At 37.0% G+C, this 23,766-nt stretch overlaps 1 protein-coding gene across 2 annotated transcripts in view; it reads left to right on the plus strand.

Moving 5' to 3' along the window:
- nrxn2a (neurexin 2a) overlaps positions 1 to 23,766 on the plus strand; it is a 423,124-nt gene that overhangs the window by 360,131 nt on the left and 39,227 nt on the right. For both annotated transcript variants that reach the window (XM_084137438.1, XM_084137437.1), the window contains exon 17: positions 10,457 to 10,638. In XM_084137438.1, the coding sequence (XP_083993564.1) occupies positions 10,457 to 10,638 (182 nt within the window). The remainder of the gene's footprint in view (positions 1 to 10,456; positions 10,639 to 23,766) is intronic.

The following is a 23,766-nucleotide window of genomic DNA, read 5'->3' on the forward strand; positions in this document are numbered from 1 at the left end:
AGCATCTCTCTAAAAAAACCTTTCATTCATCCAAATAAGCTTTTACCTCCACAAAACATCGTCAGTTCTTTTATGCTCTTTTCAGATATTTCCAAATAATATCAGCAGTACTTTGTTTTGTGTTAATGAGGATAGTGAGCCTGATTTATAAATTTGTTAAAATTCCAACTAATACTTGTTTTTATAGAAATAAAGGTAAGTTAATAGTCAGACACAGAATATGCTTCAGAAGAATATGTGCAGAATGTACTTTGTTACAATATGGACATTTCACGTGCGCCATTGTGCCCTACATGCTTAGAGCCACATTACGGAGATTTCTGATGTTATCTTTGTGTGTGTTTCTTGGTTTCCTGAAAACGGCAGTATTCATTAATCTTGTAAAGTGCATCAGCTGTGTCATGGTGTATATTGTTAGTGTGTTTCATTACAGAAATCACTTTGGATTCACAACCCATTTAAGCAGGAAAGCATTGCCAACTGATGGCTAAATGAGATTTTTAAGGGCTTTGAACATTAATGTTATGCTCTTCATCATACGACATAAGCTCTTCCTCCACACCTCTTCTTTTCAGACTCTATTAGGTTTGTGAAGAAAATGTCAACATGTAGAATGCCGCTAACAAAAGATTCATGAAGATCACAAAGACAGCATCGATTGCACTAGTTGACTAGTCATCCACCACCAAATGTCTAATGGATTAGTGCACTTAACTAGTTTGTAGATTTTTCTTTTCTAATGTTGGTTTTACAGTAGCTATAATATTATGTGAATCAGTGAAACTAATCAGTGAAACTTCTCTTGCATCATGACATCTTATGAGTGACTTAGATCTGTTATACATATAGACCTGGTTTCACAGACAAGGCTTAGATTAAACCAGGGTTTAGTTAAATTAGGACATTTAAGTAGATTTTTAAACGTGCCTTAGAAAAAAAAAACATTACTACAGTGCATCTTGTGACAAATCAATGGCACTGACATATTTTAGGATTTAATATAAGTATAATGCAAGACAGCTCAAATATGTATTTTAATCTGGGATTAGGTTGAAGCCTTGTCTGTGAAACGGGGCGAAAATGAGTGTTAGAACTCATTTTCACCTTTTTTCTAACCATACAGTATGTGATATGTTTGTTCTCTCTCTCTCTCTCTCTCTCTCTCTCTCTCTCTCTCTCTCTCTCTCTCTCTCTCTCTCTCTCTCTCTCTCCCTCTCTCTCTTATGTATACATATATACATATACATAATATACATATACATATATGTGTATTATATTATTATTTATTTTATATTATATATTAAATAAGGTGTTTATAATCTTACCATTACATATTCAGCTCCCCTTCCTGGTATTTTTATAAATGTGCATTCCATCTCTGCTTTCATTGCATGGAGCTCTGAGATGTTTGTGACTGTGTTGTGAATTGATGGTGGGGGATTCTGGAGCACGCACAGAGCCCTGGTGGGAATGCACTGATTTGTTTATCGAAGCTGCCAACAAAAATAGGACACCGTGGATCCTAGAAGTTTAATAAGTTATATGGCTTTCAGTTCTGCAGCAAAGCAGCAAGAGCATCAAAAGCCTCAACTGTCTCCTGTAGCATTTACCCATTCCTCGTAGATTATGCAAGTTATAAAGCTTAATCTGACCCCTCTTTTCACTTTTTAGCAAGTGTTTCCTTGATTCCAGAAAAACATTTTTATTTTTGTAACTGAATTTGAGGCATTTATCCTCATCTGAACTTGGGTTAAACAGAGTTGACAGCTGCAGTGCTTGATGTGTTGCTTTTGCAAAGCATCATTGAGCCAGAAAAGTTTATAAAAAACCTTATTATCTAAGGTAAAGCTGTCACATTGCCTACAATACAAAAATAATGAGTGAACACTACAAAATTCATGTCACCCCATAAAGAATAAACACATTCCTTAAGGTTTCTTGAAGCTTTGTTTCCCAGTCTATATATATATATATATTTAGAAAAAAGGTATAATTAGAAATAGATAGCCACGCCCCAACTCACGCTATTGGTTGAGCCTGTGTTGCTGGTCGGGATATTCAAGCAAACAGCACTATTTTTTGATAGCGCCACAGAGACACAATGTTTACACTTTTTGAGGGAATCAACCTACTCCTATATAAATGCTTCTATGTATTAAACCTGAACGTCGTAACGTCGAAAAATTGCATACTGCACATTTAACTAATGTTAAACAGATGTCACATTTGTACAATTTGTACAATTACATTCAAAATATTTCCAACAGTTTCAAACTGAACCAAATTGAGGGAAACTGGACGCCTGCAACTTCATAAAAACCTCTCAGAGGGAAGTCCAGTCCCCCACCGAAGCGTCTCGCATTGAAAGTAATTCACTGCCAGGTTTCTGCAATTACATGAAATTGCTAATATTTCAGTGCTAGGCTGTTAGCCTGACTGCAGGGTACGTGTCTTTATTTGATTTCCATCCACACTTAAAAAGTCATTTAGATTTGATTAACCAAGGTAATATGGTAATCTAGAGAAGTTTTCCAAATAAAACACCAATGTTCAGGTGAAAGTAAGTTTTGCTAATTTGTTTGCGTCCTTCGTGATTAGACATCAGAAAATGCACACAGAAGAAAAAAAATGATATTTTCATATTTATTCTTTCAAATGTCGTGAAGTTTATTTATGGTTATGGCTGAGAGCCCAGAATGTTATTATTGGTCCACACCATAAAATGAATTTCATTTGCAGCTTTGGAAAACAACCCATAAAAAATGTATTCCAGGTCCTGTGGTTTCAATTAAATCGTGCAGCTTTTTCAGATTGCTTTTTTTTTATACTGTAAATAGCATTGTCGCTATTAACAGACCCCGCAATAATGCTAAAAGGACTTATTTAGTATTTAGATTGTATTTGGTTGTTCTCGCATCCCTAGACTTATTTTAATTTCTCTCCAGCATGTTATATTTGCTGTTCCTTTTTGAAATGTGCAGGATGTTCTTAGCCTGCAGAGCTTGCTTATCAAGTCTCAAAGTCTACATCCACACTGTGAGAAAATAAGTGTAAATCCGGTGTGGTTTATCCTGCGTAATGTAGGAGGTTAATACACCCTGGCACCCGTGGAATGGTTTTGTGGGAGAGAAGCAAATATTGTGTTGCAAACATGTGAGTGTCTGCAACGAATGCTAAGTAGACTGCGTCAGTTTCTTCTTTGCAGATTTTGCATTGTGACTGCTAGATTATATATGTTTTTTTTATAGCATTTCGTAGTATTGTAATCATGCAGATACGTGTGTTGTAATTCACGCCAACAGGAGGTTAAATCTGATATACTAAACGACTTTTGTACGGTTTTATTTCCCTGCACCATTCAAACTAGAGAGACTTTAACTTGGTTTCCGTAGGAGTGCTGCAAGGTATTTGATTTGTCAGAAGCATCTAAGTTTGGCTGAACACGTAGATTTAATGAACCACAAATGATGGGTGTTCACATTTACCTTGATGAGCCCAGTACCCAGACTGACAGGCAAACTTATCCGAAAGGTTAATCACACTCCAAACACTAAAGACGGGTATGTGAGTCATACTACATGCTATATATTTGAACTGACTTGATTTTACATTTGTGTTAGGAAATAGGAAATTAATCCTGGGCTATGCATGTCTGTGCTATGCATGATTCTGGTCTGGGCTATGCATGATTTAAAAAAAGAAGTTACAATTAAATATACATCATAGATCAGTCACAAAGGTTTTTTTCTGATGTATTTTTAAATTCATCAAGTAACTATTCAAAACTATCTAATGCAAGTAAACACCCAGTGAAAGAAAAAAAAAGTGCAAATCAGTTTAACCGAATCCATTGAAAAAAATTCTTGGGATGGATCCGACAAAAATGTTCTAGTTGTCCCAAAAGTGGCAGCTGGTTTGTTTTTGGCATACAGTCCACATCCAGTGAGGAAAGATCTGTTTATCTTTTATTATTTTCTTTATTTTCCGCTTAATTGCTTTCCATTCTATTTTAGAAGCATTTTATACTGCATTTAAGGGACAGTTCACCCAAAAATAAAATTTTTGATCGAAATTAAAATTAAAATCACTTACTCATCCTCAAGTTGTTCCAAACCTGTATTAGATTCTTTCTTCTGCTGAACACAAAATAAGATATTTTGAAGAATGTTGGTGACCCAACAGTTGATGATACAGCCACTGACTTCCAAATACTATAGTCAATGGCTACCGTCGACTCTCTGGTTGCCAACATTCTTTAAAAATGTTCTTTTGTGTTTCGTTTTTCTTTGCATTTCTTCAAAATTATTTTGTGTTCATCAGAAGAAAGAAACTCATATAGGTTTGGAACAACATGAGGGTGAGTAAATAATGACAAAATGTTATTTTTTGGGGTGAAATATCCCTTTTAAAAAGTAATATGCTATTTGAAAAACATTCATTTCTGAGATAAAATACTGATATACAGTAAATTAGCTGTTGTTAGCTCTGGTCCTCGAATCTTATTGGCTGAGAGGCCTTCCAGGAGTGCTGATATTTCACCAGACTGTTCTTAGACATGACCATGGAAAACCTGGTAACATCAGGGAATTAAAATAATAAAAAATTGTGATTTCCAGGCCATGAAAAAATATGGCAATAAATAAAATGAAACCTTTTATTTTAAATATGTTTTTTTTTTTTTTCTAGAGGAAAATACACTCACTGGCCACTTTATTAGGTACACCTTGCTAGTATCAGGTTGGACCCCATTTTGCCCTCAGAACTGCTTTATTTCTCCGTGGCATTGATTCTGGAAACAATCCTCAGAGATTTTGGTCCATATTTACATAATAGCATCACGCAGTTGCTGCAGATTTGTCGGCATTACATCCATGATGTGAAACAGGAGATTTGATGTCTAAAATGTAAGTCACTTAATAAAATCAATGTCACATTTGTAATCATGCTGATATTTGGATAAAAACGGCACTCTTCGTGTAATATAGGTTAACTATATTAAATGATGTACATATATAAGACATACAGGGGAATTTTGCCGCTTATCTTGAATCTGGGGGCATTCTAAATGCATATTAATTGACTAATTCTATCCTGCTAGTCTAATCTACCAGACTACATCACGTAGTCGTGTATGCGTGCAATGGGTGTGTTTTTGTAATGTGAGGGACATACTCGATAATGTCAGGTCGTTAAATCAACAAACTCTGTAAAACAGTTCTGAAAGTTGAGTTGTAAAAATGATGGACCTTTATACATTGGGTGCCATTGTTTTCATCTTTTGATTTCATCCGTTTTAAATTCAGTATGGCATCTAATCTGACTAAGGTCAGTTAGTACCTTTTGAAGGTATCAATGACAGCTTTCGTACCTTTTTTTCTGAGAGCACAGCATAGGCCTAGCACATATATAAAAAGCACATATCTTAACTATATTATTACCAAACGTGGTGGAATAAAATCATTAATTTAAAGAATGTAGTAGGCTAGTCTCTACTACTCTACTAGCACAAAGACAATAAAAAAATGAGCTATTTCTTTCATTAATATTCTGCGCTATACCCTTGCTGCAGTAATGCTCATTAACACATTACTGCAGAATCACTCGATAACTTGGAATAATTCATTAAAATAATGTGAAATCTTCCACAAATAACTCTGTAGTGTTGTGTCATCTCCTGGCCTCTTCATTTGTCTATAGACGGCTGACTTAGATTACCAGAACTGTAAGGAATATCATGTCCACACATGATCCAGTGGACATGATTCCAATATCTCTCCTTCTGTGGGCATCTGGGAACATACAGCAAATAACTACACTGCTCCTTAACTCACTTCCCTTTATCCTCCATACACACAGCTTATCTAATCGCAGCATCTCACAGGAGCCTTCAGTGAAATACAATCCCAATGCTTTATTGAAGATTCTTGTTTGCCTTGTTGAAAAGAAGAAACATGTAAAACCTTTTTCGAACCCGCATGAAGAGAGCAAGAATAAATCATTTTTGCTCAACTGTTCGTCGGGGAGGTGGTGTAGCCAAAAGTGTTAATTTATTTTTGTTTGCCTTTTATACCACAGGGTTTAGAGTTGTGATATTGCCATAAGAAAACTCTCTGTAATATTTATTAATCTGAGAATATAAATATTACATCGTATCACCAGTAGGTGTTGAAAAGTGACTGTCTCCGAGTCATTAAATCGTTAATTTATTCCAAATTAGTGGTCATTTAGAATTAAACGTGATGGCCTTTATGAGTGAGTCATTAAATTGTTTAATCAATGGAATCATGCAAAACATTATTCCTTCAAATTAATAAATATTTGTATGTAAAAACTTTCAGATAATACCACCTTCAAAACACTTTTGAACAGCCATGATACATGCCTGTGAGAACTACAGCCTAAAAAAAGGCACGAGCCCTTCAATATCCTGGCCAAAATTCCTGTTTCATACAGTAAGGATTATAAAAGTTGTTTTGTGATTTGGTGGTTTTAAATGGCACACGGCTCAGGAACTGGTTTTATCTTGCTCAATGCACAGGGCAAGTCTTTTTAGTTGAATTGCAGGAAGTAACTGAAGCAGGAAAATTGAATTTTTCCCCCAAAGACGGTGTGTGTGGACAGTTCATTTAGTGTATTTATAGAATTAAACACTGTTTACAAATGCTTAACCTATCAGGAACTTAACGCTCCAGCCCTCGCTTGTTCCACTACACTAAAGCATGACAAAGAGCCATCGCAAAAAAATACAGATATTTTGAGTGCACAGTAATGGCTCAAATGTATCATATCTGCATCCTCTTTTCATGAGCAAATATTCATTTGCAAAAAAATAAGGGATAATTTCTTTCACATATAGAAAATGGTACAAATGATTAAATGTCATAATTTTCAAGGGCAGATAAATGAGTATAGGTCATAACCCATGTAAGGTATATATAAAGGCAGACAACATTATCAGAGGCCTATATAAAGTGATATTGATTCGATGATATAGAGTGGAATCAGGCTGCAACATTTAGAAAATAACCAGGCCGATAAATTCTTATTCCTTCGGAGTGAGGAAATCAATTCCGTTTTGGAGACTTCATAGACTTTCTGATTGCATCATGATAGCAGTGGTTTAGTTTCACCTCTGCTGTGAAACGTCAGGCTAAGCGTCCGGTAAAAAAAAAACGTCCTTGGGTCACCGCAGTCACATGGGTTGTCTAGAAGTAGGCTGATAACCCAACTGCCATTGGGGAGTATATTGAGAAAATTCCCAGCCATAAATATTCCTTAACAGCCATGAAACTGTATTTCGCATGATTTTTAGAAAAAAAATATATTTAAATCACTTTGACACTGGAATTATTGAGCTGTTTTTTTTTTCACCGAATAATATAAGAAGAGTCAGTATCCGTCTCTCAGTGAAACTGTGCCTGTCACAAACGTCAGGAGTCAGGACACATTGTGGTTTTGTTCCTGACACTTTCATCTGGGTGGATTAATGTGAGAAATATTCCACATGTGTCAGGCATAAACTAAGTTTTCCATTTGAAGTAGAAGTTTGTGGGTCTTCAGTTAAATTATATGCTGCTTAAATCAGTGAGGTCAGACTGTAATTATTATAATTTGATTTAAAATGTTTTGCCGTTCTGAATTAAGTTACTGGCAAACGGCTTTAATCGGCTTAATAGCCAATACTGAATTTTACTCGCATTTAGCTCTTGGGGGGGGTGTTAATTTTGGACCCTGCTGACAACATACACTTTAGCTCCAATCAAACAAATAAGCCTGATTGATCCCATGTGTTTTAGTGTTTCCTTATAACCGTTCCTCATATTTCAGCAGTTCAAACAGTTGTTGTGATGCGTGACAATCCAAACTCAACAAGTTAGCTAGCAGCTTTTATGAGCAGGTGTTCAGCACTCTGTAACCCACATCCCACCTAGGGGACCACTCGCCAGAACACTTCATTACATTCCCCCCACCTCCTCTGTTTGCTCATTTAGACGAACACAAGCGCCAGGAATGACAGGTGGCTTCACTTTGCATCCTGGTGTTTAGGTGAGATTTGAGGAAAAAGGGGAAGGTCAGTCATTTAGCAAAACATTAATCAGTTGGGAGGGCTTTTAAGAAAACCCAAATATCAGTATACCATCGATGACCAAATACCTGCCCTTGTAGTAGATGCTGAGCGGAAACAAATGGAGAGCACCTATGCTGTAGCAGAGCTTTTTAATAATGTGATTTAAAACCCAGCATAGAGTGACCCTTAAAAATGTCTTGAAAAAATGTCACTTGAGCCCCTCTTAAAAATGTCTGAATGTCATTCTATTAGATAAAATACGTAGCATAAGCTTATAAGGAGAGCACAAGCACTTTCCAAGCAAAACATTGTGCCCCAGTTTCACAGGCAAGTCTTAAGCTTAGTCCCAGACTGAAATTCATGTTTGAGCTGTTTTAACTGAAAGCAACTTGTTGTTTTGTCTCAAGAAGCACATAAGTAATGTCTTTTCTAAGGAATGATGATAAAAGCTACTTGAATGTCCTAACTAAACTAATTCCTAATCCTGCTTAGTCTAAGCCCTGTCTGTGAAACCAGGCCTGTAAGTTTGTTTTATTTTATTTTTTCAAATTTCTTGCTTTAAAAAATTCCTAGGAATATTTTTATTAAATATAATTAAAATCTAACGTCTTGATGACACTTTACCTTCATGATTTATTTGGTTGATATTAATAAACTACTGTAGTTAAAACAATCAAACAATGAATAATTTTACATAATACATTATTGATACAAACAAAATTCCGTCTGTTAACATTAGGTGCCATACACTGTGAAGTGAATAAACAATGAACATTTATTGCATTCATTAAATGGTAATACTTTTTTGTACAGTGTCTTTGTTACATATGTTACATGTACTTACTGTAGTAATAACAGTAAATTTTGCATAATTACACGCAACTAACCCTCAACCAAACCCTTATCCTAACCCTATAGTAAGTACATGTTGTTAATTAATATTACTCAGTACTTAAATGTATAATAATATTGTAACAAGGACACCTTAAAATAAAAATATACTTTTTAATGTGTTTAATTTGTTTAAAAAGTGCAATTTAAAATGGATTATGAAGTATATTCATCTTATACTTTACTTTACATTAAAAAAATAACAGTGGATCTAGTGCAAACATAAAAAATAACATCAAGCACAAAATGCATTTAAAGACATAGTCCAGGATGAAATCCAAAAAGCAAGCAACACACCTCAAATGTGGATACACAAGAAGAAAAAAAAGTGTGGCAGGCTATCGCAATGCAGCATCCGATCACCACAACGAACCCAGTAACAACTCGCAAAACTGTCCATTTCATCTGATGTGTGTAGCTGTCCAACATGTGTCAGTCTGAAGCCCTGTCCAATGGGATGAATGGGAAGGGACAAAACAAACAAAATGGAAAGTGTTAATGGAAAGACCTAGTGGAACAGGTACATAGTCAATTAAGTTTACCTGTTGTTAATCTTCTAGGACACCCATGTTTCTGAAGCTATAATTTAGATGTATTTTCATTTAAATGAGATGAAGGCTATAGGTATTAAGAAGTAAAAATACCTCAGAAAATTGGAGTTAAAGAAAGGGTCTAAAACATACTTTTTAATTGCTGTTTTTTTTTTAGTCTCTTGTTTCTGTGAACCTTCTTGATGTATTTCCCTGCATTGTTCATTAAGTATAGCAGGACTTTATTCACGCAGTCCATTGTTGTGCCATTGTTGCTTCAGCAGTGAGGCAGCTCACATTACAACCTCTCGTTTTACCCTGGCAAATCGGTCCACTCTGTTGCCCAGGTTCATTCTCTAGGGCTGTTTCAGTGCGGATAGCTTGGCAGTTTAAAGCATGTTGGGCACCCGTCCCGCCCTGCGGTGGTTTCATACCGTGCTGACGCAGCACGGCACTGGCTTCATTTCAGACCCTCAATTCTATACAGCTGCTGTGATTCGATGCCATGTCCAATTGCGGTGAAATATTAGCGCCCAAGTATGCAGTGAAGAACAAGAGCAACAAGAGGGCAAGAACTTGGTCAAGTTCACACTGAAATGGGCCCTTTTTTTCAAGGCCAGTAGGCATTTCAGCTCCAAATTGACGCAGGATGTTTGTGTCTGAAATGGCAGTCCTGAATATGTCGTTTGTCACTAAGGAAACAATGCAAATGAGCATTTAACGCACATCTGAACAGATAGCAACTTATTAAAGACGGAGACGCTTTTATCTCATATGAGGCAGTGCACAGGGCAAATGTGTGATGTGAGATGGTTCTTTAGCATTCGTCTTGCCTCACACGTTCACATTCACATCCCTCCTGCTGTGCTGCTCTACATCTTCACTCACTTTCATTCTTATTTTCCTCTGTCTCACACCACATCTTTGAACGTTTAGCTCATGTTTAATGTCTTTCTTCATTTGGCAGCTGGGACCACATATATTTTTGGGAGAGGAGGAGCGCTCATCACATACACCTGGGCACCCAATGATCGGCCAAGCACCCGGGCGGACCGTTTGGCCGTGGGCTTCAGCACCCAGCAGAGTGATGCCATCCTGGTGCAGGTGGAGAGCAGCCAAGGCCTCGGAGACTACCTGCAGTTGCACATTGTGAGTATCATAGCTCAGTTTGAAGCTCTAATAGGCTTCTTAATTTGGATATTCTTGTCCTACAGTCCCCTGCGGGCTTTATATTAACACACAGGTGGCTCAAGTGTCTTTTTATTCCAGTGTATTCAATTTTTTCAGCTCGGTTTGGCTGCATTACAGTCTGAAAGGTTTTTGAAGTCTTTTTTTAAGAGAACTGTAGGACTGTCAATTTGACGTTTAGTGTGGTGTAAAAAACATAGTGTGAAAAAAAATATTATGTACAATATTTTACAATAATAACTATTATTCTTTTAAGCAGGAAATAGTTTAGTGTGATTGATAATTAAAAAAAATAGTGTGATAAAAATAATATATATTATTTTTATAATGATTATCTTTAATGTACAATATTTTATTATAATTCTTATATTATAAAACTAATGCTCAAGTGGGAAAAGGACAGCTTCTTTTGGGAGCCACATGTCTGTAGATAGTCAACATGATACAGAGCTAAAACTCACCACTGACATTCGTACATTTTATGCCATGCATTTATGCCATGTCGTAATAACCATAATTTCTAGATGACAACCCTAGCCGTTCTACTAGGAGCTGCTCGCATCCTCTGAATCAGAATTATGCATTTTTATGGCAACACTATAAGTCCCAAAATAAAAAATGTTGTAATCTGAATAATCAATAGACAAAACCACAATATAACATGAAACAAGTCATTATTCATATGCCTTATTAATAAAGTTATTGCTCATTTAGTGGGACAAAAGCATTAGCTACATTAAACTGTATTGTGTGTATTTTTTTAATTCTTTATTTAGATTGTTCTTACATTATTAAGACATTAACAATAGTCAATAATAGGAATTACAAAATAACTGCTTAACTACATTTTACTGAAGCTACTGCCATTTAGAGTGTTTACACATGACATTGTAGCACTCAGGTGGTACAAGTAATGTTGTACTGTAATTACAGTAGTTCTACAAGGATGTGAACGCTTTTTACAAACGGAATCTCGTAATTACGATAATTATGACTAGGCCCGGCACTAGAAGGGGGCAACAGGGGGCATTGCCCCCTCAGTTTCAATTTGTCCCTCCACTGCCGATTCCAAAGCACGATCAACTTTAACCCTTTGACATGTTCAGTCACACCAGATTGATTTGAACGTTCAGCGCGTCACGTGATCAACTCCTAAATTCAAATGTGCTTTCGCGCTTTGGCTGGCTCTGAGCCAGAGACAGATGAGCTCAGCACTTGTCTCACAACTATTCAGTGATTTCAACCACATAATGCTTATTTTAGGTTTCAGGCATTTGAATAGACATTTAAATTAAGTACTAGCCCAAAACAAAACATTTATAGTTTATTAAATACACACTGATGTCTATGGAAGCAGCAATAATAATCCTTTCAGTTATAATTTGACAATGTGTTTTATTCATATCAGTTACACACTGGGTAGGTAACTATAAAGTTTACTGTATTCTTCTCCCAATTCACCGGCCACTTACTTTTATGTATTTAGGGAGAAATTATCCTATTCTCTGAATTGCAGTGCAAACTGACATCAACTAACAAGATCTTTATAAAGGTGTTTAAAAAAAACACATTCACTTACACATATTTGACAATCGGAATGTATCAGATAGCTCATGATATAGTTAACAAGTTTAGGAATATTTTGAATAACAAATGGAAAAACGAATGGCCCCCTCAAGACATATGAATGCACCGCCCAGTTCATGTGTCCTGGCACCGGCTCTGATTCCGACATGTGTGAATGCAACTTCATTAATTCTGCTGTGATAAAACTCTGGTATGTATTTTGTCTGGAGGCTTTTGTATGAGCAATGCTAATGACATAGTCTTTGCCATTTCCATTCACTCAGTTTGGGAACCGCTGACAGAGAAACTGATGCAAATTGACTTGGATAAAAATCTTAAGTTGAATCATTTCAGAGAACGCTTCAGGGGCTCCAGACATATGAAGCTATATTCAGGGATCAAATGATGAATAGAAGCTATGTCCTTACATTCAATTCTCCTTGATAAGATCCAAGCACACCCCCTCCCCCACCCAGGCAGATAGGAGAAAATTACCCCAAAAATGATGGAATCATTAATCGCTAAACAGTTTCTAAAGAAAACAACATGCCCTTTCATATTAATTTAGCCTATTAAAACAACATAGGGCTGAGATAGTATGACGGTAGATCAAGCTTGTAAATGCCTCGTTGACCTCTTGGCTTATTACTTGCAATTATATTTCAAGGGAGTAAAAAAAGATGCATTTTAATAAGGTTCTTCCAAATGAATAATTAATTCAGCGTGAACTGTCGACTTTCACACTGTGAGCCGCCATGGCAGCACAGCCATAAACAGTCTGAGAGCAGCTGCTCTGCTAGACACAGACTGGGGCTTGTTTTCAGAAACTTCCTCCTCTCGTCACAGACACAAAGCACAAGAGTCTCCCATTCTGTGGGCTGAAGGATGGATCTGTGGAGGATTTTTTCTTGGCCTTTCTGATGGCTTTATTCTCTGTGTTGGAACGGTGATTCCCAATGTGGGGGAAATGTGTTCTCCTACAGAGATTTTTACTACACCTGTAGATCTGAACACAGTTCGTTTTTTATGGAAAGAAAACAAAATCATGTTTTATATAAATGTTAAAATGAAATGATAAATGTGTGTGTGTATATATATATATATATATATATATATATATATATATATATATATATATACTTTATACACACATACATACATACAATGTTATGTAGAAAAATGAATTTTCATGAATGACATTTGTGGTAGAATATACTTTGTGAGATACACAAAGAGATACTTTGTGATTTTAATATATCAAGGCAGCATACAGTGCTGGTCAGAATTATTTGCCCCCTTGGTAAATATGATCAAAGATGGCTGTAAAATATAAATCTGCATTGTTTATCCTTTTGATATATATATATTTTTTTAATGCAAAAATCTAACCTTTCATTGAAGTAAAAGAACTGAAAGTGGGGGGAAATCACATTATGAAATAAAAAAATTTCTCCAAAATGTGTTGGGAATAATTATTTGTCCCCTTTTATTAAATACTTTTTGCAACCTCCTTTTGCCAAGATAACAGCTCTGAGTCTTCTTCTATAATGCCTGATGAGTTTGGAGAACACCTGACAAGAGATCAGAGACCATTCCTGCATACAGAATCTCTCCAGATCCTTCAGATTCCCAGATCCATGTTGAAGAGCGCTTCTCTTCAGTTCAGCCCACTCATTTTCTATAGGGTTCAGGTCTGGGACTGGGATGGCCATTGCAGATGCTTGGTTTTGTGCTCAGTGACACATTTTTGTTTTGATTTTGATGTTTGTTTTTGGATCACTGTCCTGTTGGAAGATCCAAACATGGCCTGTTATAAGATTTCTAGCAGAGGTTGTCAGGTTTAGATTTTTTATCTGTTGGTATTTGATCGAATGCATGATGCCATGTATCTGAACAAGATGTCCAGGACCTCTGGCAGAAAATTAGGCCCACATCATTAAAGATACAGCAGAGTATTTCATTTTACACATGGGCTACTTTTTTATCCCTGTATGAAGCAAACCCATGTTAAGTTTTTGCTGCCAAAAAAAGCTATTTAAGCCAGAGGTCCTAGTCAAAACCTGACAACCTCTGCTAGAAATCTTATAACGGGGCATGTTTGGATCTTCCAACAGGACAGTGATCCAAAAACAAACATCAAAATCAAAACAAAAATGTGTCACTGAGCACAAAACCAAGCATCTGCAATGGCCATCCCAGTACCAGACCTGAACCCTATAGAAAATGAGTGGGCTGAACTGAAGAGAAGAAGCACCAACATGGATCTGGGAATCTGAAGGATCTGGAGAGATTCTGTATGCAGGAATGGTCTCTGATCTCTTGTCAGGTGTTCTCCAAACTCATCAGGCATTATAGAAGAAGACTCAGATCTGTTATCTTGGCAAAAGGAGGTTGCAAAAAGTATTTAATAAAAGGGGGCAAATAATTGTTTTGGAGAAAAACATTTATTTCGTAATGTGATTTTTCCCCACTTTCAATTCTTTTACTTCAATGAAAGGTTAGATTTTTGCTAATTTTTTTTTAATAAAATATCAAAAGGATTAACAATGCAGATTTATTTTTTACAGCCATCTTTGATCATATTTACCAAGGGGGCAAATAATTCTGCCCAGCACTGTATGTATTTTCATATGCAAAGATGAATTTATACTTTTAATAATAAAAATAATTAGTAACCACATTTTTTTTAATCACTGTTTAACAATATAATTAATTACAAAATTAACCAAAAATGTTATGATTAATTGATTGCATGGTTTTCAATCTGTCTTTATGTACAGTAATAATGTAAATGTGATTTTTTTTTTTTCTTAAATTTTCCTCTGACCCCCTTATCATTTATATTAATTGTTTATTGTTTATGCTGATAAAAGCTATCAGCATTTTTGAGTCTTACCGATGTGGGTATGTTATACAAACAGGTCAGGAAACGCTATATCAAAAAGCCTCTGTCCTCACTAAACTGGTCCAAGCTATGGCATCAACCTTGATTACAGCGCTCCATGATTTGGCTTGTGTCGTAAATAATATTTGGTTGTATATAAAAACGAGTCTGTAAACTTTATGGTAGACATAAACGGCGAGTTATGAAGGAGAGGCGTGGCAAATAGCATGCAAGGTTTCACGCTGCTCTCAAGACAACTCAGCTTACGCCTCAAAATTTGTCCTTCATGTAGCAGGATTTACTTGAGCTTGTAAATTACAACCAAGGACAGATAATCCAATTGGTCATGAGCATGACAGATGTATGGAATGACTGACTACGGTGGGCGTAGCAGAGCACGGCGGCCCTTAGGCGGCTGACTTCAGGGTGTTCCCTTTCCTTCTCTCTTACGACTCATCCCTCTTTCTCTCTATCTCTCTCTCTCTCTGATGATGTTGCTTGGGTTTGTAGCATCGTTTATTCACCCAGAGAGTCTGAGGTTAGATGATAGCTGAGCAGAAACAGCTCAGGCTGATGAATGAGACAGAGCTAGGGGTTGTTACGGCTTGTAATGAATAGCAGACTCATTTTGTATTCTGGGTGGGTGCGTATCGATCTGAACCAATGTTCTGGCCTCCTCCATTTTGCTGGCATCATGCATTGAGGTGGCCCCAGGGTTCACCTGCCCACCTGTTAGTGGCACAAAGTGATGGATTAATAGGGCGTTATGGTCTTGGTGGCCATGTTAACCGAACACCTTGGAGAGAGGGCTTGAAATGGAGTGTAGGCGCCACCTAGACTGTGACCCATTGGTCGTGACATCAGCATGCCTGGGTATGTGAACTTGTGACCCTGGTGCCCTCTGCCAGCTGGCCCAGACATCAAAAAGAGAACGCAGACTGGATGGCAGATGCTTGAGTGGCCATTTGCAGTTGTACTTACCAATGTGCTTCTGTTTGCTCACTGGTACATGATTATAATACAGAAAAGGTAAGATTCTGCTGAAGTTCCTGTGATTCAGCCTGGTGCAGGGATGACGTCAAAACCCGGAAGACTAATTCGCCACTGGTTGCCTCGAGATTCTCCTGTGGGGTTTTATAATGCCTGTGCTAAAAATAACTTGACGATTCTTTGACGTTTTGTTCAACAAATAAACTGCACACACTCACACCCCAAACTGTCTTATCTACTTACTTGAACACACTGCAGAATTAACCATTGCTCATCTCTAATAAAAAAAACACAACAGCGATCCTGAGAAAATCACTGTTTGAACAAAACAGTTGTATGAATGATTCAATGTCTCGCTCATAAAGAGAGTAACATTGTTACGTTAATAAATGTAATGCGTTGTAATAAGTGTGTGTTTGAACGAATCACCTGAACAAATTATTTAATGACTCACTCTTTAAGAAAGTTGCTGCATCCGACTATGAATACTCTCAGTATGTGAAAAACTGTGTGTGAAAAGAGTAGTATGTCCGAATTCACAGTATCCATAAGGTGAAAAGTACCGGCGAGATTCTGAAGTGCGCATCTGATGAAGACTGTACTATCCCATGAGGCCACGGGAGAGGTTTTTTTAATCTGTGTTTGAATGAATCAGTTAAATGATTCAATCACTTACTCATAAATACAGTTTTTAATACTTGTTTCGTTAAAACAACCTACAGCAAGAGTGACTAAAAAATCCTAACCAGTAATGCACAGACTGACAATCTTTCTAAAATGAACACTAACAAGTGGAGTGACAGAAAAAGTCTCAGTGCTGTTGAACTGTTATATCAGCACTCTTGAAACAACACTCAGACCGGAACTAGCTGTTGTATAACAGGACAAAAGCTTAGAGATGTTTCAGACAATTCGATTTGCATCATTTAATGCTACAAAAGATCCCTGGCACTGTAAAATGAAGGAGCTGGAGCGCCTCCCACTACAATTAGCTGCTCCCACCGTGTGTTTGACTAATAGGCAGATTAAATTGGCCTTTGTCAATCACAGCCCACTGTAAGCCTCCTTCATTAAGCAACTTTAGAAAGCACCCTGTGGCAAAGGCGATCTCTATGGAAGGGAATCAGGAGTAGAGCACAAAAGAAGTTTAACTGTTCTTGTAAGAATATTCACACAGACCCATTTTGCTGGCAAATTCTGTATTCCTTTCTCGAGGAAAGGAATATTTTTTAATATGATCTCCCCAACCTTCACCTCAAATTAAAATCATAGAAACATTTTATAAATTTAATATAAGTCTATCCTCTATTCAAAGATCAGTTTCTGTCTACTGCGCCAACCTAGCTATACAGGGGATTGTGACGTGTCAGTGATTCCCAAGAAGGGCTACTAGGAAATCAACCATATAACTGAAGACATTGAAATAAAAGCATTTACACTGTACCAAATATACCTAATAAAAAAAAAAGAAGCAATATACATATTGTGTTTATAAAGACTCCAGGCAGATGTATGTGTATGTGTATGTATATATATATATATATATATATATATATATATATATACATACAGTACTGTGCAAAAGTCTTAGACATGTTAGTATTTTCACCCAAAAAAAAATTATTAAGCCAGTTATTTATATAATTTGCTGTAGTGTGTCATTTGGAAATATTAGTTTACATTAACAAACATTCACTTTGCCATTAATTGTAATAATCCAGTGAGATTTTAGTATGCACAAGGAGTCTGACAACAGCCTTCATGTCTGGGATTACATGAAGAAACAGAAAAAACTGAGACCGACTAAATCCAGAAGAGCTGTGGCAATGTCTTCAAGACGCTTGAAGAAACCTACCTGCATTTTTTATTTATCAATTAACTTCTATTAACTAAATCAAATCAGTATTTACTGTGACCAGCCTTTGCGTTTTGAACAGCTTTTGTCCGAGGTACACTTGCACATAGTTTTTCAGGTAGCTTTGCAGGACAGTTTCTTCAAGAGTCTTGTAGACGTTGCCAAAGTTCTTCTGAAGTCTGTCTCAGTTTTTTCTGTCTTTTTCATGTAATCCCAGACAGACTCGATGATGGTGAGATCAGATCATACCGGCTGTTGTCAGACTCCTTGTGCATACAAACATCTCATTGGATTATTACAATTAAAGGAGTGTTTGGAAATTTAAACTGATATTTCATACTGACACACTACAGCAAATGAAATAAATAACTGCCATAATGTAGTGTGTGCACAACGCACATACACTTTTGCTTCTCTCATCTAAACAGACGCAGCAGTTGCCATTTTTGCAAACCATACATAATTACAAGGAAAAATATTCCACACAAGGGAAATCATTGTGGTGTCCATGAAGATGTGAAAAAATAGGCATAAATCTAGCTTACACATTTACCCAAATTATTATACGCCTGTTTAACTGAAGCTAATTTGGGTGGGTTTCTCCCATCCTCATACAATATCACTTCTCTGTGTTTTACGGCCCTGACGAGAACATCGGTTTCCTCGGCTGTGAACCGCTCCTGGTGTGTGCCTGGCAAATCCGCCGTTATAATAGCAATCCGCCATGGAATAAGCATGCCTGCTTTTAAAGGGAATGTTAGATGACGCTCTGATTGGTTTATTTCATGTTATGGCCAAACCACACCTATGAGTAATGTAGCTACTTCAGACCATCCCATTTTAGATTTGCGTCGGGCGCAAGAGTCATTTATCCCACCGGTATAATAGCAACAGCGTCCGAGATCCGCCCACAAAGTTACTTGCGTTTCGTGTTTGATACTTACGTTTCAGATAGTTAAAATAGGGCCCTATATATATATATATATATATATATATATATATATATACACACACACACAACAGTTAGTTCAGGCCCTTGAATCTGATTGGCTGAGAGGCCTTCCAGGAGTGCTGATAACTTTTACCATCTAAACGGGCAGCATTTCTCCCAGCAAGCAGCATAGGCGTAGGTGAAAAGCCATTATAATTTTCAGAATACCGTTGTTGTCACGGAATGTGTTTTTAAAAGTTTTCAGGTGAGAATGTAGTTGTTTAAACCTCAAATCTGCAGTTTATTTCTAAAGATAGCACCTATTTGACATTTTTCTCAGAAGTTTACAACGGTCTTTCTTTGCGACCTCTGCAGTCAGTGCTCATGTTGACCCAAGAACAGCCTTATCTCAACAAGTTCTTCTGACATATACTTCTCAAGATATATTTATAAAAATGTATTACTTATTTAAATGTATAGATACATTTTTCTAAATTATATATATAATGGATCAGTTTGAAGGGAAGATGCTTGCTGAGATTTCTCCCACAGTATTGAATGTGTTTAGTTTAAAAGTGAAGAATTGTAATAATATTAACGATAATGCTAAATGATGATGTTCAGAAAAAATATTTGTAGTCATACTTCGGGGGCTGTGGTGTTATTCAGGTCAACATTTTGCTGGGAAACACTGCCCTATGGGACAGTATTTTTCATGGGCCCATTTTGGCTGGGCTCAGTGCAACAGCTCTAGAGCTCCGTCACTGCACCATCCATCTCACATTTGACTGGTCGAGGTGCACTTTGGCTATGGAACAGATGCCAGGGGCGGCAGCACACCTCAGGGAAATCATTCTTTTTAGTGGTGTGTATCCCCTAGACAGATGTGCCGTGATTAAAAAAAGGAAGCAAAATCTGTCAAAAGGCAGTGTGTGCCTTTTAAAGGTAATTAAAGGTGCAATTGTTGTGAAAAGAGTTGAGTTATTCAGCAAATTGTCTTTATCGTCTTGCCCACTGAACTATGGACACACACACTGCAAAGTTTTGGGAGTATACAGAATGCAGTCCTGCCACACCTTGTCTTGCTCTTAACTTTGCACTTTTAAAATGCAGGTTTTTAACCTAGCACCACATGTACTTTCCAAATGATTTATATTTAATGAAGAATTTAGTAATTATTTTGTTTCGCTTTTTTCTGATCTAGAGCCTGCATGCTCAAAACATCACCTGTGTGAGAGTCTATTATTACATCTTTGCATTTTTAGAGCCTTGGTGTGCCGACTTTTTTCAGTTTTTTATTATTTCCTTTGTCGAGCACACACGCTTGGTTGACTGTGCACTAATGCTAAACCCCGGAAAACAAATTTGTTTTAAAAAATAAACAAAAAATTACCTTTAAATGTCATAGAAGTGAAGGGTATACAAGGGCACTTGACAAATTTAAACAATTAAAAATACAAATGCAAAACAATACAATACCGAGTCAAACCGTTTAATAATATTTAATAAACTATTAGGTTATAGACTGCTTATATGGTGGTTCTTTTCTTAAAGAACATATTTTTCACCTTATTTTGAGAATGACCCAGTGTGTATGTGGCCTATGACATGTTGGATGCACTAACAAAGTGAGCTTTGGTGGGTTAAAGTGGGATTTCTGTGCCAAAACAATCCTTATTGATGTGTAAAGGACTTTGGATTCTCCCCAAGGACGGTTAGTGAACATATACGGCATATATAAAGTTTTTTAAATGGATTCTGTGAGGCATTTGCAGAGCTGTTTGTTGTATGCTGAATGACACACATCTTTCTGACCTCTATTGAGTCCAATTCTCCCAATAAAGGCTGCATTTGGTCATAATCTACCATGAAGAAGATATTAACTCTGGAAAGCAGTTCCAGCGCGTTGTTCTTATAGCTTTGCGTCCCATTTGTCAAGCCGTTTGAGGGAGAGCTCAGTTGCTTGTCAGTAGGAGAGATGACAATTGATTCATAAATTTGCTTTGATAAATTGTGCAGCAGGGATGCGTGATTCCAGTGCTAAATCTAGTGAGGAGGAAGAACGCGAGGCCTGTGCTGCCTTCCTGTTTATTAGCAACTTCCTGAAAGACTTCATGCTTTATACATTTTACATGAGATATTTTCAGCTTCTCTGAATGAATGCAGATGCATTTGGTACCCGAAGAAAATATGTAAGGAGTGTAGAGAAGAAAGGGTTTGGATGTGTGCCTCAGTGCACTTAACCATGACACGAAGACTGAAACGAGAAGTGTTTTGCATGCGATTGATGGATTAGCCTTTCCTTTGAAATGCCTCGTTCAACATGCCTGGGACATATATCAAGCTCTTTTCTTGCTGTCTCCGGAACGTACTGCGGTAAAATATGTGCATCTCTTTTGTGCTCTGGTGCAAAGGTCTTATTTCTAGAGCTGTCAATTTAACGTGTTCATTTAATGTGATTATTTTTATAAAAGTGACATTTAAAATAACAAATATAGATTTAAATGCATTTAAAATAAAAGAATTTCAAAATAAATTTTAATTATTAGCAAAAAAATATAGTACAGAATGCTGTCTGTCGAATTAAAAATATAATACACTCCGGGTCAAAATGAACACCGCTACTGAGAGTTTCTGTTTTTATATTATTAGATGAGATTGTCCTGGGTCTGAGCGCGAGCTCGTGAAGCTCCGCCCTTTGGGCCGGCAGCAGCAGCTCATTTGCATTTAAAGAGATACACACTAAAACGGTGCTTTTTTCTGAGCCCCAAAAAATGACAATTTAAGCATGCTGTAAAAAATTATCTGTTGGGTATTTTGAGCTAAAACTTCACATACATCTGGGGACATCAGAGACTTATTTTACATCTTGTGAAAAGAGGTGCCCTTTAATAAATTTGAGCTAAAAATATATTAAATTCACAGAATTATAGTATTTTCATTAGCAATCATTGCAATTTTTGAGCACTGAAGTACTGGTTTTGGTGTCTAATTATAGAAATTTTATCTTGACATTTACAATAAACATTTTTCATTAAAAAATTACAGTAAAGTAATTTTACAGTGATTTATACGTTTATGTTTTCTAGGTTTAGAAAATGCCCCATGTGCCATATTGTAAATGAGACCTTTTTATTTTGACAAACCGAAACACCCCACATCAGTAATGCATGAATGCTTATTTCAATCTCTCTATGAAAATGTGTTCGCATTGTTTTTCATTTTGCGACATGCTTGGGGCATGCCATGCTTATTTTAGAGTACGCATCTCTGAAAATGTCATAACACAACACTGTTATGCAATCAGGATCTACATCTAAGTGCCACTGTAAATGTACAATCCAAACAAATAATTCATGAGAACATCCACCTGTGTCTCATCACATTTTCTCAAGTGAAAGGTTTGCTGTGAGCTTAGAGGTTGTTAATCAAAGGTACAGTACATGTTTTTGTTGAAGTTCGCATTATTTCAACTTATTTTAAAAATAATTGTTTTGGGATTGTTTTAGAATTTGTGGTGAAAAACTACATTACCCATGATGCTGTACAGAAAATTCCACCAATCAGATAGTTGTTGGGAGCAAATCTCACCAAAAGAGCTCTGCAGGGAATGCCCTCTCCCATGCCCATGAAACACCTGAATGATCATGTAATGATACTTAAATATGTGTTTGTGTGTGTATATATGTATATATATGCATATATATATATACACTGTACCGGTACATCATTTCACACAAGTGCAACTATTACCAGTACAGTATGTAAGTTTTAGTTAATGTTTTTAGTTACCAATTACAACACTGGAAGTGGAACACTTGAACTAGTAATGCAGATCCTGAATCTGGATATTTTGTTATCTAATGCAGTGATACTCATACATTTTAAGTGTAGCCATTGTGTCCAAATAATTTTTGGTGATACTCTATATAATTTTAGCCCCTTTTCCTGTATATTACGCAGTGCTCTGGTTGTGAGAGTGTTTGTGTATGCGTCTGAGTGTGTGTGGGTGTGAACGGTCCTTCTAGCTGTCACTCTCACATTGACAAAGTGGTTTGGAGAGTCCTGTGGACCTACTCTCTACTTCGCAGTTGCTACTCCATATCAGACTCTCTTAACCGAAGCTATTGCACAGTGATTACTCAATGAAAGCGACACAGGTGACCCTGCTGCCTCACTGTAGATGTCTCGTCCCACCTATGTATCCCACAATCCTCTGCTACATCTCCTCCCACCCCCGACCAATCATCTCACCCTCCTTCCAGCACTCCGAATCACATTCGCTCTGCTATCCTTGTTGAGATTCAGCAGAAAAAGTCTAAATAAAGAGGATGTGCCTCCTCGGCTCCCAGTCCACGGGCCCGGTGCAGGCGGATGATTTATTGTCGTCCGATATGCAGGGCCACTGTCAGAACCCGACCCGCCGTAGCCTCTAACTGCGCTCTGAATGCGAGACGGCACGCCTTTGGGGAATGGGAATCTTGCCTGGGGCAGTACTGCAGAGTTGCGCTTGTGTGCATAAAGGACACTGAGAGGGGGGGGGGATACAAGGTGACATTCCTCATCCTTCCTGTGGATAAGATTATTTGGTCTTTTTCCCTGCAGAAGCTTATTAATGTTGATTCCTTTAGACCATATGAAACCACGTGTATTGGATACAGTAGAGATTTCATTAGTAATATTATATATTGCCATTATTATTAAAACATTTTTGCTACAGACATGAGACTTGCAACCATATAAGGAGTGACTTGAATTAAAGGAGAATCTGAGCCCTTTCCAGTGCAGAGAATATCATAGACACTATGGGAATGGGCTCTTTTGGCTTGAGCTACTAAGTAACCACCTAGCAACCACCCTGAA

Source organism: Abramis brama (assembly GCF_963993115.1).
Source record: "Abramis brama genome assembly, chromosome: 15".
Classification (NCBI taxonomy): Eukaryota; Metazoa; Chordata; class Actinopteri; order Cypriniformes; family Leuciscidae; genus Abramis; species Abramis brama.